Here is a 17,238-nt window from a genome sequence, read left to right on the forward strand (position 1 = left end):
TCTTCAACCCAGAAACACAAACGCACTGTTGTGGAGGACTCATTTACAAGTGGGGGTTGTGAACTATTATCTCTTAATTCATGTACTGTTATTATTTTATTATATATTATTATAATTATTTTAGAAAATTCTGTGTATCAGATTAGAAATTCTTAATTATCCTGGTTGAACTCACTCTCTCTCTCTCTCTCTCTCTCTCTCTCTCTCTCTCACTCACTCACTCTAGATGATGCAGTGACGGGGGAGTTGTCAAAGTTGCTGAATGAGATCAAAATGTGTCGGGACAGGGATTACTCTTTTGAGGAGCTGTGCCAGACCATTTCCTCACACTCTCATTCTGTGGAGAGCTTCTGCAGTGGACGCCTGTCTGACGACGAGAAGAACAGCACCCTCACTCGCATCAACAAGGTAAAGAGCATTACCACTTAGAGGTCCTCAGTGTTCCTCACTGCATTATCTGTGCCCTATTTGAAGGACCTGACTTCACTAGTGTTAAGGGGTGTCTACAGATTTTGTGCAGTAAGAACACTCCTCATGACTTCAGCAAACAGTGGAAGGATGTCATATATAATTGTGCTCATGGTTGTAACCTTACTATTATATTTATATTTCAAAGTTGTTAATCTACCTGGCTGTACCAGAAAATTTGGTCTCTTGGGATATGGGTTGTGTATTTGGGTTTGAATCCCTACTGGAACAGAGGTATAGGCATATATTACACTGAGGCCTTTAGCTGAACAAAACACTAATATTTTGAGTCATTATCATTTAAGGGTGGCACGGTGGCACAGCAGGTGGATTGGTGACTTAGAAAAAAGTGTCTCTAGTTGTGAGTGTGTGAATGAATGTGTGAGTGTGTGTCGCCCTGTGAAGGACTGGTGCCCCCTCCAGGGTGTATTCCTGCCTTGCGCCCAGTGACACCTTGTAGGCTCCGGACCCACCGTAACACTGAAGTGGATAAGCAGATACAGACAATGAATGAACGAATTATCAGTTAATTTTTACCAACAGCTCCTTAATCCCTACACGAGTGTCAGCTTCACAGGAGTCACTTAAACACGATACCAGGACTATCATTTGTAATCATACAGATCATACTAAAACATACTGTACAATTCTCAGTACCAATTTCCCCATGTAATCTATATGATTTGTGATCACTGTAAGTCCTTGTGCAGATGCAAAAAAAAGAAAAACTGTCATTTAAAACAACAGAATTGTACCAAACAAACAAGCAAATTTTATGGTGGTATAACATTTCTATTGCAGTGACTAGCTGCCTAAAATATCAAGATAAAAAGGCAAAAAATAATGATACCCAGGTGTAATATATAAGACTTTTAACTTACAATAACTTTTTAATGGCAAAATGTTTATATAAATACAATGAACTATTTAATATTACATGAAGTGTATTTGTATTTTTCTGTTAAATGTATTTTATTATTATCTTCATAGTTTGTAGTTGGATCTGTATATATGTGCTGAACGTTTCCAAAGAGTGAATGACTTTTACACTATATTTAGGGTTGCCAACTTTCTGAAATCAAAATAAGGAACACGGGCCGGGGGACCTGTATGCACTTGTAAATCCTTTTTAATTGTAGTCAATCAGATCAAACATTTTGTTGTCATTTATTAAGCCAATGGCCATCGGGACTGTTATTGCCTGTCAGTAGCCTTTTTGAACAGTGGCAAAGCAGAATCTGTCCATGTATTTTGCAAATACTGTATTGCCAGTTTAAAATAACTAATTTTCTATTATTCATTGATTAAATTAAGATTGGAAGTGAAATAATCTCATTGGTCTAAGAGTCTGAAAGGCTAATTACATATGTTCAGTCAAAGTGTCATTGAGTGAATTGCTTATTTAGGACTCATTTGTCTTATACTCTAATAATAATTTGTTAATGTTATTGTAAATCTATATGAAATTAGCTAATGTGATTTTTATGTATAAAGTTTTTCTGGAAACTGTATCTAAATGGTTCAGTCTAAAAAGCAGATGTTTTTCCAATTAAGCCGTTATAGACAATGAATGAATTAATTCTGCGTATAGCCCTGTCCTGGCCATGTTTATGATTATTGACAGTATTAAATGTGCTAAATTATGTTATGTTCCACTTTTAATTTACTACAAGTCAGTGTACAGCACCCTACGTTCCCCAGTACAAAATCAAGTATAGTACTTATGTATTTTTGTTAGCTAATGTTAGCTTGCTATTATTACTAATGGAGGGGTCAAAATCTTCAGTATGAGAGCTGCGTTTTTTTTCTGGTTTTTCAGTAACTTTATTATAGAAAAGAATTACTGTCACGTTTTCAGTATTTTGGTATCAGCATGGTATTGAAATATCGGTTCTAGCTACTAATTCCGTTTTTATGATATCATTGTCGCAGCATCTGGATTTTAGATGTGGCACACCTCATGGAACATGGAACTGACTTGTAACTCACTCACATATTTACTTAAATACTCTTTCACTCACTCTCATATTCACTCATTCATTCATGCACTCAGTTACACACATGCTCACTCAATCATTAATACACAATATTATTCACTCATTACATTTATTCATTCACATATTTGTTCAGTCTATTATTAATTCATTCACACTTTCATTCATTCATGTTTTTACTTATTTACTCTCATATTCACTTGTTTATTCATGCACTCACCCAATCACTCACATGACCATTCAGTCAGTAACTCAAATGCGTTTATTCACTGACATAAACATTTACTCAATCATTCACTCATATTCCCATTCTATTACAAACTCGCATATATTTAACATGATGTTATGGTTCAAAAGCCAAAAAAAAAACAAAAAAAAAACAACAAATTGGTATATAAGATACTCAGCTGTGATGTTGTGGTCTGATTGTGTAGTGGACAGTTAAATCCCGCTTGCAGTATCATGATGTGACCAGTAGAGAGCAGACTTCACCCAAGTGCAAGTGTCAGCGTTGGGTATCCCTCAATTTATGTAATCAGAGGATCCTTATTTATAGAGAGAAAAAAAAAATCAATCCCTTTTCCTGTTTGATCCCTGACGTCACTCAGCAGGAATACAGACTCTCTTTTGAAATGAGCCCACACTGCAGTGTGAATAGAGGCTTAAGAGCTGATGATTTGCTCTAAATTGTGCTTGTATTTATGCTGTGCCAGTGCTGTGTGGAATTGCCATACTGTGTGGTGGAATGCTGATTGGACTTGACTGGAACCATGATGACCGGCATGGTCATTCATCACAGTGGCCACAGGAAGTCCGAGCTTAGCCATAGCTTGTGTGATCGATAACTGGGACACACACACACACATACACACACACATAAAGAATGACTAAATATGGCCATCTGAAGTGTTCATGTCAGGACAATAAATCAAGCTTATATTAATGTGCACACACAGAGAGGACACACCGGATACACACAGACGCACAAACAGGATCAATTTTAATCACTTCTGTCACAGCTAGTCAAGCTTGGGCTGAGTCCACAGCAGCCTTGATTCTGACATTAAACTACACTTCTGAAGGTGGGTGTTTGTGTTTCAGAGTAGGGACCACGTCTGCTCATCCTTTTAACAGGAAGAATATATATCAAAAGCGATATGTCTTCCAGAATTTTTGATTTTAACAACAATTCTGTTGATGTGATGTATTATCTTCAGTTATTAAACAGTGTAGTTTTGTCTTTGAAAGCTCAAATTCATATCAATATGGCTTTAAGATTGTGTGTATTAATGTATTTTCATAGCAGCACTATTTTTACTCTGTCCTAGTCCCAGCGGCCCTCTCCCCCGTTGAACACAGCGATGGAGGAAGAGGAGAAGGCATGTGGTCCGTCAGGCCTGTGGGAGGCACTCACACCCTGCAACGGCTGCAGAAACATGGGCTTTTCTCAGGTAGACACCCCCTTTTGCTGTAGTAACTGTATCCACTCTCCTTGGAAGGCTGTATGTTGGATTTCTGAACATTCCAGTGAGGATTTGATGACATTCAGCCACATACCATCCAGTTATTGAATAGTGCTCCCTCACCTGAGAGAAAGCAGTCCCACAGCAATGTGTGGGAGCTTTCTACCCCTCTATTTGACAATTGGCATTGGGCATGGTGCTATTAGATTGTTGTGCAACTGAACCAGAGAGTCCCACGTGAAGATTGTATAAGCTAATTATAAGTAGTGTTTATAAGCATTCTGATATTAATGCATGTAGCCCGAGAGATTCAGAATGCTGAACAACATTATGTGCTGCATGCTGGCAGGCTCAGGGCCTCTATTTCTCTGTTTCAAGGCATTGTGAGTCACTGCAGACACAAACACATGCACCCTCTGCAGGTCAGTCTGGGACCAGTTTGAGATCACTAATACTCCCTCTACTTACAATGAGTACGATATCACCAGCCACACTGGACTTTTTATTTTTTTATTTTTTTTTTAGCACCAGCTCATCAGGTACAGCACTCTCAGACTCTCACACCCTGACTATTATCTTCATGCAGCCTCAGCTTTATTCTCACAGCCTGGAGTAAAATTTTATGGCCCCAAAGTCGTTTGTTGATGGCTGATGAAACTTGATGGTGATTCTCCTAAAAACCCATAAGAGAAATAGCATTAGATAAAAAGGAGACATGAGATTTATATGTCCTCAATAATAATAAAAAAGACTATTTATTTACAGCATAAAAACTAAGGAGGTACTTAGGCTTGGACATGAAATGGTGCAGAAATAGTAACTTAAGTGGAGACATAGCAGAGAGTCTTGTTTTCTTTATAGTAGTGAAAAGAGAACCAGCAACACTTGTTGACTAAAAACTGTGGCTTTTATTGCATACCAACATGTTTCGGCACATGTTTGTGTTCTCCTTGGCTGTTCTCTTTATTTCAGTATGGGAATGCTATCATTTGCTTTTTTAACCCTGATGAAGGTGTTCAGAAACACATTGCTATACAATAAAAGCTCCAGTCTTCAGCAACAAGGGTTGCTGGCTCTTTTTTAATTTTTAATTTTTGCTTTTTGCCCAAGCACCTTCTCTATCCTTTACTACTTTTTCTCAGGAGAAATGTCTAAGCAGCAGAACACCCAAACTAATGCCTCATTTGTCTTCCCATCCTATCCTAAAGAGATGAGATAAGAAATCTCTTCTTGTTTTTTTTTTCCTCTGAGTAACTTCACATAAACTTTAGTCTGTGAACTCAATAAAAAACAAAAAACAAAAAAAAAACATTCATTGCAATTACTGGACAACTCTGTAGAGAGCAGGTTAGGTGGGTAGGTGACGTAAGAAAGCCTACATTGCTGCTTTTTTTGGCATTTCAGATGGCATACAGTAGAGGGGAGAGCTTGGCTTGTTTTGCGTGCCTGATGAAACCTGATTATATATGGTCTGTAAAAGTGCTTTGATGAAACCAAGCTTGATTTAGCATTTAACAATTTAGACTGGCACTATTGCCAATACCTCCCCACACCACAGCACAGCTTTGATTCTTTCCCAGAATGCACACTGTGGAAATGTAGTATTTGCTGGAGCAGGATCTAGAAGAAACTGAGCACCACACAAGTACTTAACCTTTACAAGACTAGGCTTATTGTTGTGTTTTTATCTAGCTTTGCTTTACGTTATATACATAATTACATATTATATACATAATTATAACATTTCCATTGGTATCCAGTCTGTACTTCTAACTTAAGTTTAGGATGCCCACATTTGATAGCATTTTTTAAAAGTAATATAAATATAAAATTGTGTAGGATAAATAATTGTTATTGAAGCTACAAACTAAGCTAGGGTATGATATGGAAAATGTGGGCTGATAATAACATAATAAATACATAAAACGAAGAAATTGTTATATAATGTTAAACATTGGGACTACATTGAGCAGAAATTAGAAAGTTAACATTTATTTAGTATTACAAATGCACAATATAAAATGAAGAACACTACTGATATTACATAGCACAGTGTCTCTTAAATATCCTGTCCTTCTTAAATAAAGTAATGTCATCATCAAATACCAGTTCGAAATATATTTTAATACAAGTCATTAATCATATATTAATGCCAATATAATTCAGCTCCAGGGTCCTAGGGTTATGGGTTCGAGCCCTACCTTGGGTCACTGTCTGTGAGGAGTTTAGTGGGTTCTCCCTGTATCTGTGTGGGTTTCCTCCAGGTATTCTGGTTTAATCTCACAGTCAAAATATACGTGTTGGTATGTGGATTGGCCATACACAATTGCCTGTGTGTTTGGTGCTTTGTGATATACTGGCTCCCCTTCCAGGGTGTGTTCCTGTCTTGCACCCTGTAATTCCACATAGGCTCTGGACTCCCTGTGACACTGAACAAGATAAGTAGTTACAGGCAATGTATAAACGAATGAATGAATATGAATCCAATATGTATTATTCATCTCTAGATTCTAACATATAAGGGTTGTCATGCAGTAAATCACTATTCATTGTTCATCTTGAACATTTAACTTCAAATTCTGTTTGCATTCATGTCTGAGTGTGAGAGGCGTCCTGTGCATGTTTAATGTGTCTGGAAAGGTCAATCATTACAGTCCATGCACTCTCCAGTGCACACAGTATGTCTTAGAATAGCTCTCACGCCCATCTCTCTCTATCTCTCTCTCTCACACACACACACATACACACACACACACACACACACACACACACACACACACAGGTATATTCCTACATTCTTGCCTGTTCTGCCACCAGGGAATATTGCTCATTCAGATGACAGTCCACTCTCTTTTGTGTGTCCCTGTGTTTCCTCATGGAAAGTGGGTTGGGATTTGTAGTTATCTGTCCTGGTATGTGTTAATCTGCTTGTAATGAACAGCTGAGTAAAGTGGTGGTGCTAGCTGCTTGTGTTAAAATGGGCATTCCTACAAATCTCTTATTGGATTGTGTTGCTATGGGAACTTGATGGAGGTAAGCAGTGAAGTCCTCACTCCAACAGAGTCTGGACGTTTCTCTCCATTCAGAATCACAAAAGAGAAGAGTAGGTTTTTCCCCTTTTTCTGCCCTTGAACCTAGAGTAAAGTAGTGATTTTCATAGCAGAGGAGTGTATAGGGTGGACCATATTAATGAATGGATATATATTAGAGAGAGAGAAAATATAGGAGACAGATTGTGAAAGAGAGAGGCCAGCGATTAAAAGAACAGTCCATCAAAACAAATCTATTTTACATAATGTTTATTAGAGTGTAAATTCCGTTATGAAACCCCATAGCTTGCATTTTCCCTGAGGGTAATAAATGATCATATAATCAACAGCTGGGCTCTCTCCTTGTATTGCTTAATACTTTATATTAATTATATTATATTCAAATATTGGCCCAAAACTACTCACCAGCCACTTAATTAGAAAATCAATACTGTAGAGGACCTCTGGATTCAGAATCATCTGGATTCTTTTTAATGTTGACAATGCTGCTTAATGTTGCTGCACATTATACAATGTGTCTCTTGTTTTAAAGCAACACTAGGTCATATTTTACCTTAAAATTCCAGCTTCAGAATCATTGGCTGTGACGGAAATGACTTCCTAATCCCTCATTAGTATTGTGCTAAATATTGAGACACTGTTTAGTTCACTAAGTAGAGCTGGAGACACACATGAATTCAGACACTTCCACTGTCTGATGCTTAGTAACAAAGAAACTCGCAATGTGTCCTGGTCCACATTCAGCTCATGCAGTGACACTTGTGTGCTTCACTGACCTGTAATAAAGAGAATACATTGCTACTTTAGAGCTCAGCACTTCTGTAACTTCAGGACAGTGCTGTAGAAGGGAAGTAAACTCTGCAACTCTAGGGGGAGCCCATGAGCAAAAATACAGTATTTGTACCTAGTGTTTCTTTAACACGCCCCAAATGAAAGCTGATGGATTGCTTTGATGTACAGTGAACACAATGCTGTGTCGTGTTAATAGACACATTTTAAAAGGATTCAGCACCATTGAATGTACATTCAATTTCCTCGATTGTGCAAAGTAGAACTTGCAACTAACTCTTCTTAACTTAATCTGAACAGGAGGTTTTTCCCTGCAGATTATTTTAAGAATAGTGAAAGCCAGTCATCTAATGGGAATAGAAACTGCTGCAGAACAAGCAATGGGTGGACACTCTCAATATTGAAAAAAAAAAAAAAAAATATATATATATATATATATATATATATATATATATATATATATATCAGTGGCGGATGCTGGTCTTTCAAGGAGGGGAAGCTCAATTTTGGCCTACATCATAAAATGTGTCGGTTTATTTATATGTAAATTCTACCTTCCGTTCCTTTTCAAGAAAATGATCTGTGACCCTGTCGTACCAACAAGGCGTCTTTTCCAGGGACTTGACTAGTGTCCTCTCAATGGCCAGCAGAGCTAGGCTGCTTAAACGGCCTTGGCCCATGTGAAGTGTGTCCGCCTGTGAGTGCTTTGTGAAGGTGGAGGGGCTCAGGACAGAAACTGTGATAGAAGTCAGAAAGAGTGATAGAAGTCAGTCTCCAAACACAAGCAGCTACAAAAAAACCCACCAGAAATAGAAGCTCGATTTGTCACTAGTCGTTTTTAACAAAGAAAATGCCGCTAAGAGGTTTAAGAAAGTCTGGTTCAACTCAGAACAGAATGAAAATGTAATGATCCCTCGGATCTTTAAACCAAAGGATCGCTTAGATAGATCATCCAATCATCATGCAGAAGCTGAGCGTCCGGGCCAGCCGAGACCAGCCCACTGCCCCATAGACCCCCAGAGACGCTGAGCGTCCGATGGGCGGGACAAAGCCCAGCATTTATCCAATGACTCGTCTCGTTTCGCTGCTTCGCTATTGAGCTCTGTGGACGCTCAGCGTCCAGACTGTTTAAGTCACTGTGATTCTGCGCGAATGATTGAGAGGAAAGCCGCGTGATAAGAAGCTGATTCTGAACAAAATTTAATCGCGTTGTAGTGCATATTTATGTACACACAACAGTATATATTTGATCACTTATTTTTTGACATTGTAGGGGAAGCTGAGCTTCCCTTGCAGTCTTAGGGCAATCGCCACTGAGATATATATATATATATGTGTGTGTGTGTGTATGTATGTATATGTATGTATGTGTATGTATATATATATGTATGTATGTGTATGTATATATATATGTATGTATGTGTGTGTGTGTATTGTTCCTAATTGGTGTTTTGACTTGAAGTGGGTTTGTCAGGGTATCCGTTGTGAGGGAGCTTATACTTGTTTATGAGAGAGAGAGAGAGAGATAGATTATGGCACTGTATAAGTGAATTTCACGTGTAAGAAACGTCCCCTGGCCCATGTGAATTACGGTAGACTGCGGAGGAGGGATTCCGTCCCTCAGACAGGAAGTGCAATTATGCTCTAGGAAGTCTTCTTGAGTCACACGCCAGTTCGCCCACCTGCACCATATGAGGATCCCTCGGCTGCTACAGTGATGACAGCCTGAGGCGCCTCCTGGTGGCACGGAGGGGTGAGTGGGGGGTGGGAGTGTTTCATTTGGGATGGGGCTTTTACCTAATGTATACCTAATGAGGTATACTTCTGCATCCCTAAACTGATATATTCCTCTGTCACTGCAGGACACAGACACGCACAAACACACACACAGATTCAGAAGGGTTCTTATGGTTGCTAGGAGACAGAGAATTCATAAAGTGCAAGGCGTGGGATTTCCGCCTACATTCCATTGACAAATCTGAGTCTCCGTCCGAAAAGGTGCATCGTGCATCATGGGGGGGGCACATCTTTTCACAGTCTGTGCTCTTCTTCTTCCTCATTCCTGTCTCCGTCATTTGCTGCCAACATCTTTTCCCCCCTCCTTTTCTGAAGTCTTTCTATATATCTGTTTCTTCATTCCTCTGTCAAGCAAACATCTCTCCATCCTCTCTCTCTCTCTCTCTCTCTCTCTCTCTCTCTCTCTCTCTCTCTCTCTCTCTCCTTTTCCATATTTTTTTCTCTTTCTCTCACTCCGAAAACATGGGCCACATATGATTCATGCTCAAAGAGAATCCCTAGCAATAGTTTTGCTGTACCCTTTCAGTAGCATTGCTGAACCATATGGATGGAAATGCATGTAACTTGTACAGAGTAATGATATTACTGACACAATCAGTGGTAACTGTGTAATTCTTTTTAAGGTCTGTGTAGAGGTGGATAGATTATTCTTACTCTGTACTCAAGTAAACCTTTTGTGATTCTGTTAAAATAATTACTGAAGTAAAAATGAGAAATGAAGCATTAAATAATTTTCATAGAAGAATAAAAGAAGCAGCTCAAAAAGTACTTACTGAGAACTTATAGAACTTTAGTAGAAATTCTTCAGACATCCACTGTTTATCAGCACATGAACTCAGGTTTATTAAGCTGTGTTTTTCGTGCTTTTGGATACTTTCTGTCTAAAGAAACTCATGACTGTTTAATATATATATATATATATATATATATATATATATATATTTTTTTTTTAATTTATTTTGTTTTGTGTAATGTACATTTTTTTGTGTGTAATGACAATTGTGAGTTTACTACAAGAAAACACTAACATAAAAATGATGTATTAATATGCTATATTAGCAAATGTTAACATCGAAAGTCCCCTTTTTAAATTTTCTAAACCAAAACTGACATGTACTTTTGGATAAAATATTATTACCAAGTATCGATTTGGCAGCACATTTTTCTTGATGTAAAAACTACTATTCCACATTTACTATATAATGACAACAGAGTGGGAGAATGTCGAATTACAGTTATACCTCACATATAAAAAGGCTTTAAAACTTACTTATTACATACCTTTCAAAATCTTTTAAACTGCAAACATGGTTGTTAGATGTGTAATGTTTTTAATGATGAACCTCAAACGTCATTTACATGTCACAAAGCACTACAGATACTGTCGCATTTGTAAAAAGGACATTGCTTTCTAAATAATTATGTTTGAGCAGGTATAAAACTACTCAAATAATCAGGGAAATACAAATCCAGCAAAATTGCACGTAATTACATGGACTTGACCAAATTCTAGCTTTGAGTATGTGAAATAAACTGCCTCACTGTTATTTCTCCAGGGGTTGTTTTTTATATATATAAATACTCCTCATTGGCTTCTCTTTGAACCAGTTTCTCAAACAAAACACCACCTCTCCCTTTTTTTTCCCTTTGAGTCAGTTTCACTGAAACCAGTTTTAATTCAATTGGAATGATTGGAATCTCAGGTAATAAAATAATGGCAATCAGGGGCTTGAACATAGATTAAACCGCAGCATAAGTTAAACCCCTGAATAGATCTGTACAATTAATTATGTTTAGTCAAAATCTACTGTGGACGTTGTGATTAATTAATTTTGAAGGGCCACTGTTAATGCTCGTAATTTAATTAGTAGTGAGCCTGCTGCAATCACACTTCTACTTCTAAACAGCACTATTCATCATAGGGGCCGAGTAATGACTCACAGAATATTGCTCTGCTCTGTTTTAATGTTCCACATGTCAGTTTTTCCAGCTCGTTTTATAAGTACTTTAAGTGACTGTTTTTCTAAATTGAGATGCCTGTCCTGACTGATGAATCATGAGAGGTCCACAGTGACAATTACTGTTGCCTTTTTTTTTTTTTTTTTTGCCAAAATATATCCACCAAAGTGTCCTCTTACTTAACTGTATGGGTGAATTTCTAGTGATCTTCAATTTAGTTCAGCTTAGTCTCACAAGGACAGTATACTTTCAATAAATGTTTCTGTAAATGTGACAGTTTAGCCCACTTGGTTACTGGGACAACTGAAGTCCTTGATGTTGAGTGAAGTGGTTTTGGTTTTCAGCCCTCAGTGTGACTTATAAACATTGACAGACCCAGGGCATGTTAAAAACACAGAGCAACAGTACATTACACAGGACAATATTAGTGCAGATTACACAAGAGAAGAAATGTATAGTGATATATACATGTTTTGGTTTGATTTTTTTTTCTGGGTCCAACACGGTTTTGGTTTTGTTTTCTAACAGTGCAATTGCATTGTATGGTTTATTCATTAGTTCATTGTCTGTAACCGCTTAATCAGTTCAGGGTCGCGGTTGGTCCGGAGCCTACCCGGTATGACTGGGTGCAAGGTGGAAACACACCCTGGAGGGGGCGCCAGTCCTTTGCAGGGTGACACACACTCACACCTATGGACAGTCTTTTATGAGCGCAAGATCAGTTTAAATCATGCTTTGAACACAGACTGTTTGCATTCATGTCAATATGTGTGTCCTGATAACTCTCTTGATTTTCTATTTTCGTTGTCCTAACCGTTGTCCCACTATTATTCAGTTATTATTGTATATTATTATTCAGTTACATCAAATACAGTTCATCATTGTGTTTTCATATAATAGCCCTGAATGGGAGTGTGTGGAGGAGGTCTGGGAGTGTTGTGTGTGCATTTGTGTGGGTAGCCTTCTTTGAATATGAACATCGGGAGAGAGTTATGTCTCTGTGGCTTGTTGCCTACTTCCCCCATGCCACTTGTGTTCATTCTGTTTGATAGATTACTCCAGATAGACAGCCTGAAATAAGAGTCTCCTTTATGTAGCTGTGTGTTTTACGATCTTGATCTAAATTGCGCTTGCACACAACTTGCCTTAGTGCTCTGCAGATATACATCCCAGCCAAGTCCATGGGGAGAGACCATGCACAGAAGAGTCATCTCACATGATTCAACTCATAGGAGTGAAAATGTATGGGAAATTATTTAGAAAACAATTAAGATGGAGGTCAACAACACTAACCCCTCTCTTAACCCTAGATTGGTATATTTCTATCAGTCTGTCTGAACAATTTTCACTTGTTTGCACTAGTTCCTCTGTTCATATGCTGCTTTAAAACATGTACATACATCTGTATATTATTTTACTGTCTCCTGTTTATGTATTATGCTGTATATTTCCTATCTAGTATATGTATTTATTATATATTCTGCACTCATTTCAACAAGATGACAACAATTACCCCTTGACTAATGCTGCTAGATGCTGCATGTAATAGTTTGACCTTCCACAGCTTCATGGTGGACATGCTGTTGTTCTTTGCTGATTTACATCTGGTTGAGTATGCCTACTCCTTTTGTTGCCTCACTTATCCGATGTGTGTGCAGGCTTCTCATTGAGAGTGTTCTTGTGGCTTGTTAAGTGGAGCAGTAATGGACAAGCCCTGCTCGGCTGTGCTGGATGTCTCTAATGAGTTGCTGTCAGTCACTTCTGTTGGAGTTTCTACTGGCACAGCTGATATCGGGGAATTTCATCACTTAAAAATGCCTCTGATTGCCCTACAGGCCTCACACAGTATACATTCACTAATAAGGGCTCTGTGTGTGTGTGGGTGAGTTTGTATTTACATCTTCATGTGGACATAATAAGTCTGTTTACATACCAGCTTGTAATGACCAAAGCCATTATGAGGCCAAAAAGCCTAGTTCCCACTGGAACTTGGAATGTGTATATACAAGGAGGTATTTATTTATGCACTGATACAATATATCATCCACAGTGTAAAATATAGAATGAGTTGACTTGGTTTTATGATTTTAATTGATGTATTTAGTGCTGTCAAAATTAACATGCTGACATAATGCGGGAATATAATGTAAATTGTTTGAAAACACTGATTAATCATTTTAGTGATATACTAGCAGTTTTATGTTCAGAAGGTAGATTACATTTTATTTATGTTGACATACAAGTAAATATCATAACAAACTTTCCCTCCGACAGCTCAGTCTTTCTCTCTTGTGCATGCGAACACGCACACACACACACACACACACACACACACACACACACACACACCTACCTACTGTTTCTATGTCTGAGCATGTATCTGCACTGTAATGTTAATTTTCTCTGTCAAAGCTTGTGTGTGATGCTAAAGCTCTCCCTGAAACTTTTACTCAGCAAATTAAGAGATTCTGAATCAAAACTGCACAGAAATATTATAATACAGTAAAAAACAATGGTGTCCTCTAGCCAGTTAGTCATCACACTACACATTCACCTCCTTCCCAAAAAATACAAGGAAGTGCTAGCATTTGAAATGCATTTTTTTTAGATTCTATTTTTTAAACGGATAGACACTACTTCTATAAATATAATTGCATTATGATGATCTTACATTGATTCAAATATACATTATTAAATGCTTCAATCTTAAAAAGGAACAATTTGATAAAATCTTGTATTGAGAAAATATCATCATCCTGGCTCGGTTTGGCTCATTTAATACAGTAATGAAGAGGTGAGTGGAAATACTCACAATACAGGTATACACAGTGGTTCCCAAAGTTTTTCTACATTGCTTCTTTTTTATAGATAAAAATTTTTTCGAGACCTTCAACTTTTCCTCCTCAGATGAAGTGGCTGCCACTGGAGATGCTTCCAAGATCTGAACAGAGAGGAACATATTCCTGTTGCTTCTGTCATTTTCTCCAGTGCTCTTTCCCTCTGCATAGTGGGGTGCATAACATTGAAAGCCACCCCAGGCCTTAGGGTACAACGGTTGCGCCAGAAGCTGGGGTTAAATCTCTGAGGGGAAATGACTTAATGGGAAAAGTCAGTACAATGCTTGGCCCTTTTTACACGGGAGCAGGCTCATTTCATGAGTAAGAGAGTCATTTCTCCAGGGTCACCTCGTCTATTCACTCTCACTCTGTCCACCTTCACTCTCTATTCTAAGTCCCTTTACCCCTTTAGCGTTGAGTTGCTTTCTCTCTCTCTCTCTCTCTCTCTCTCTCTCTCTCTCTCTCTCTCTCTCTCTCTCTCTCTCAGACACACACACACACACAAGCAGGCATTCTATTTTTCTCCCTACAATTATCTGCCTGACTGAAACGAACCCTCAGAAGTCCAGAGTTATTGTTGTTGTTGTGCTATACTAATTAAATGTAATCACAGTGATTTGCTTAGTCATGGAATGAATTCCATTTACATTTGATTTACATTCTGCATCAACAGGTTTCACTCTGAGACTTTTCCTTGTGTTTTTCCCTCCTTCGATTAACACATGCAAATGTGGTTTGGGTTGCAAGTATCAATGAGTAAGAAATAATTAAACAACATCTAAGAAGAGGTGTTTGGATTCAGGAGGGATATTTTCCGCCTGACTGAAATGAAAGGAGTTAGTGATGGTGTTAAAGCTTTATCGCTGCACTGCTTTTGTCAGTAGTCTGGGTTGAATTTGTTGAGCGGTGCTGTTTTTCTTTCCTCATTTTGTGCCCTCTGGTGTATAGTACCCTGTAAAAGTCATATGGTCTAATAACCCCTCAGCATTTTTTTCTTTCCTCTCTGGATCCTCCTACTGTGACCCAGGCCTCCAATCAGACAGAAGCTAATAGAGAGCCCTATTCTCAAGCACATGACGAATACCCAGATTTAATATTACGTATTAAATGAACTTTCTCTCTCTCTCTCTTACAATATGTCGTACAACATACAACCAATTTCTAAAACGTTGGATTAGTATGTGACCTGATAATATGGGCAATACATTTTCTTGGATTAGGGAAGGATTATATGTGGGGGTTTTCCTTATGAACTTTGTTTTCCAGGCAGAATAGTGGCGCTGCAGGTAGTGTTGCTGCAACACAGCTTCAGGATCCTATTAGATGTACAAACTGATTGTAAAGTGAGCTTTTGTGTAACACACAATTGTAATACAAAATTCAACACTGCATTCACAATTGCTAACATGGAAATCACAATCTTTAAACCATCTAACACATACTTTTTGATACAATATTATCCCCAAGAACAAAACAAAAAGATGCTTTTGAAGCGCCTTTTCTCTTCATGCAACTCATAACGAATGCAGTTATAAATAAATTTTACTCACATGCTATTTTTTAACTACTTAATTTTGGGTCATATTTTGTTGAATAAAATGACAGTTGTCGTATTCAGTACTTCACAACAGGTTAAACCACAAAGAGCAGGCACATTTTTGAATTTTGAGATTATATTATATGTTACACAAAAAAAAAGTTAAAAATTAATTGTACACCTAATAGGTTTTAGAGTTTAACCCCTGCCTTGCTGTTTGTGAGGAGTTTGGTGTGTTCTCCATGTTTTTGCATGGTTTCCTCCAGATTCTGTCGGTAGGTGGACTGGCTACTTTAATGTCCATAGGTGTGAGTGACTGTAATGGACTGGCGCCACCTCAAGGGTGTCTTTCTGCCCTACACTTAGTGATTCCAGACAGGCTCCGGACCTAGCATGTCCCTAATCTGGATATGAATGAACTTTGTGTTTTACCGCTGCACTACTTTACCTTTGCTTGTACCAACATGTAATTATTTACGGACTAAAAATTCAAAATGATCCAGTGCTTCTGAAAGCAGACGGTGAAATTCCAAAAATTCTGGCAACACTTTTTAATTTGTTTTATTCACTAGTGCATTTTTATTTTTTATTTTTTGGCAAAGCTGCAGCCTCCACACATTCTGGCTCATGACTGACTAGGTCTTTCTTGGACGCTCTTTTTCAGCACAAGTATGATTATATTAAATATATTTTGGAGCATTTCACAATGTTGTTTGTCTTAAATTACCCCTGTCCCAACCTTTTTGGATTGTGTTGCAAGTTTTGATATCAACCAGTACAGAACTGGGTTTGCAAACGTGTGCGCACACACACACACACACACACACTCTATCCCACTCGCTTCCATCCTAATGCCTGTCATCTCATTTTTCTCTGTGTATATCTTACTCTATTTCCCTTTTGAGCTATGTGGGGGTCTAAGGGTCTCAGAGGGGCTTCTGTCCTCCAGTGTGTTCCTCTCCAAGTCAGACATTCAGCAGTGATGGGGAAATCACAGGAAATGACAGTCTATTCAGATCAGATACAGTTATCTACTGTGCCTCCAGAGAGAGGTGGGTGTGGGGAGGGTGTTGGGGGTGGTGTGGATTTGGCAGAACCAAGAGGGAAACAAGAATAGAAGACAAGAGGGCGACACAAGTTTGGTTGCCACAAAGTGAAAAGAAAGAGTGAAAGAGAAACAGGCGGAGCTGAGTGAGGAAAATGTGGCAAGAAGGAGGAGGGTGGTGTTGGGGGCATGAAAAGATAAGAAGTTAGAACTTAGTCAGGCCCCAGTCACATGTTGAAGGCTTGAAGGAGTGTTCCCTATTTGGACTGAACTGAAATGTGTGCTGCTCCAGAGCAGTC

General features: G+C 38.3%; 1 protein-coding gene across 3 annotated transcripts in view; it reads left to right on the forward strand.

Annotated features, from left to right (window-relative positions):
- The window catches only part of anks1b (ankyrin repeat and sterile alpha motif domain containing 1B), a 276,601-nt gene that overhangs the window by 112,335 nt on the left and 147,028 nt on the right, over window positions 1-17,238 (forward strand). For all 3 annotated transcript variants that reach the window (XM_066667270.1, XM_066667271.1, XM_066667272.1), the window contains 2 exons: window positions 227-408; window positions 3,791-3,913. In XM_066667270.1, coding sequence (XP_066523367.1) covers window positions 227-408; window positions 3,791-3,913 — 305 coding nt within the window. The remainder of the gene's footprint in view (window positions 1-226; window positions 409-3,790; window positions 3,914-17,238) is intronic.

This window comes from Hoplias malabaricus, chromosome 4, assembly GCF_029633855.1.
Source record: "Hoplias malabaricus isolate fHopMal1 chromosome 4, fHopMal1.hap1, whole genome shotgun sequence".
Lineage (NCBI taxonomy): Eukaryota > Metazoa > Chordata > Actinopteri > Characiformes > Erythrinidae > Hoplias > Hoplias malabaricus.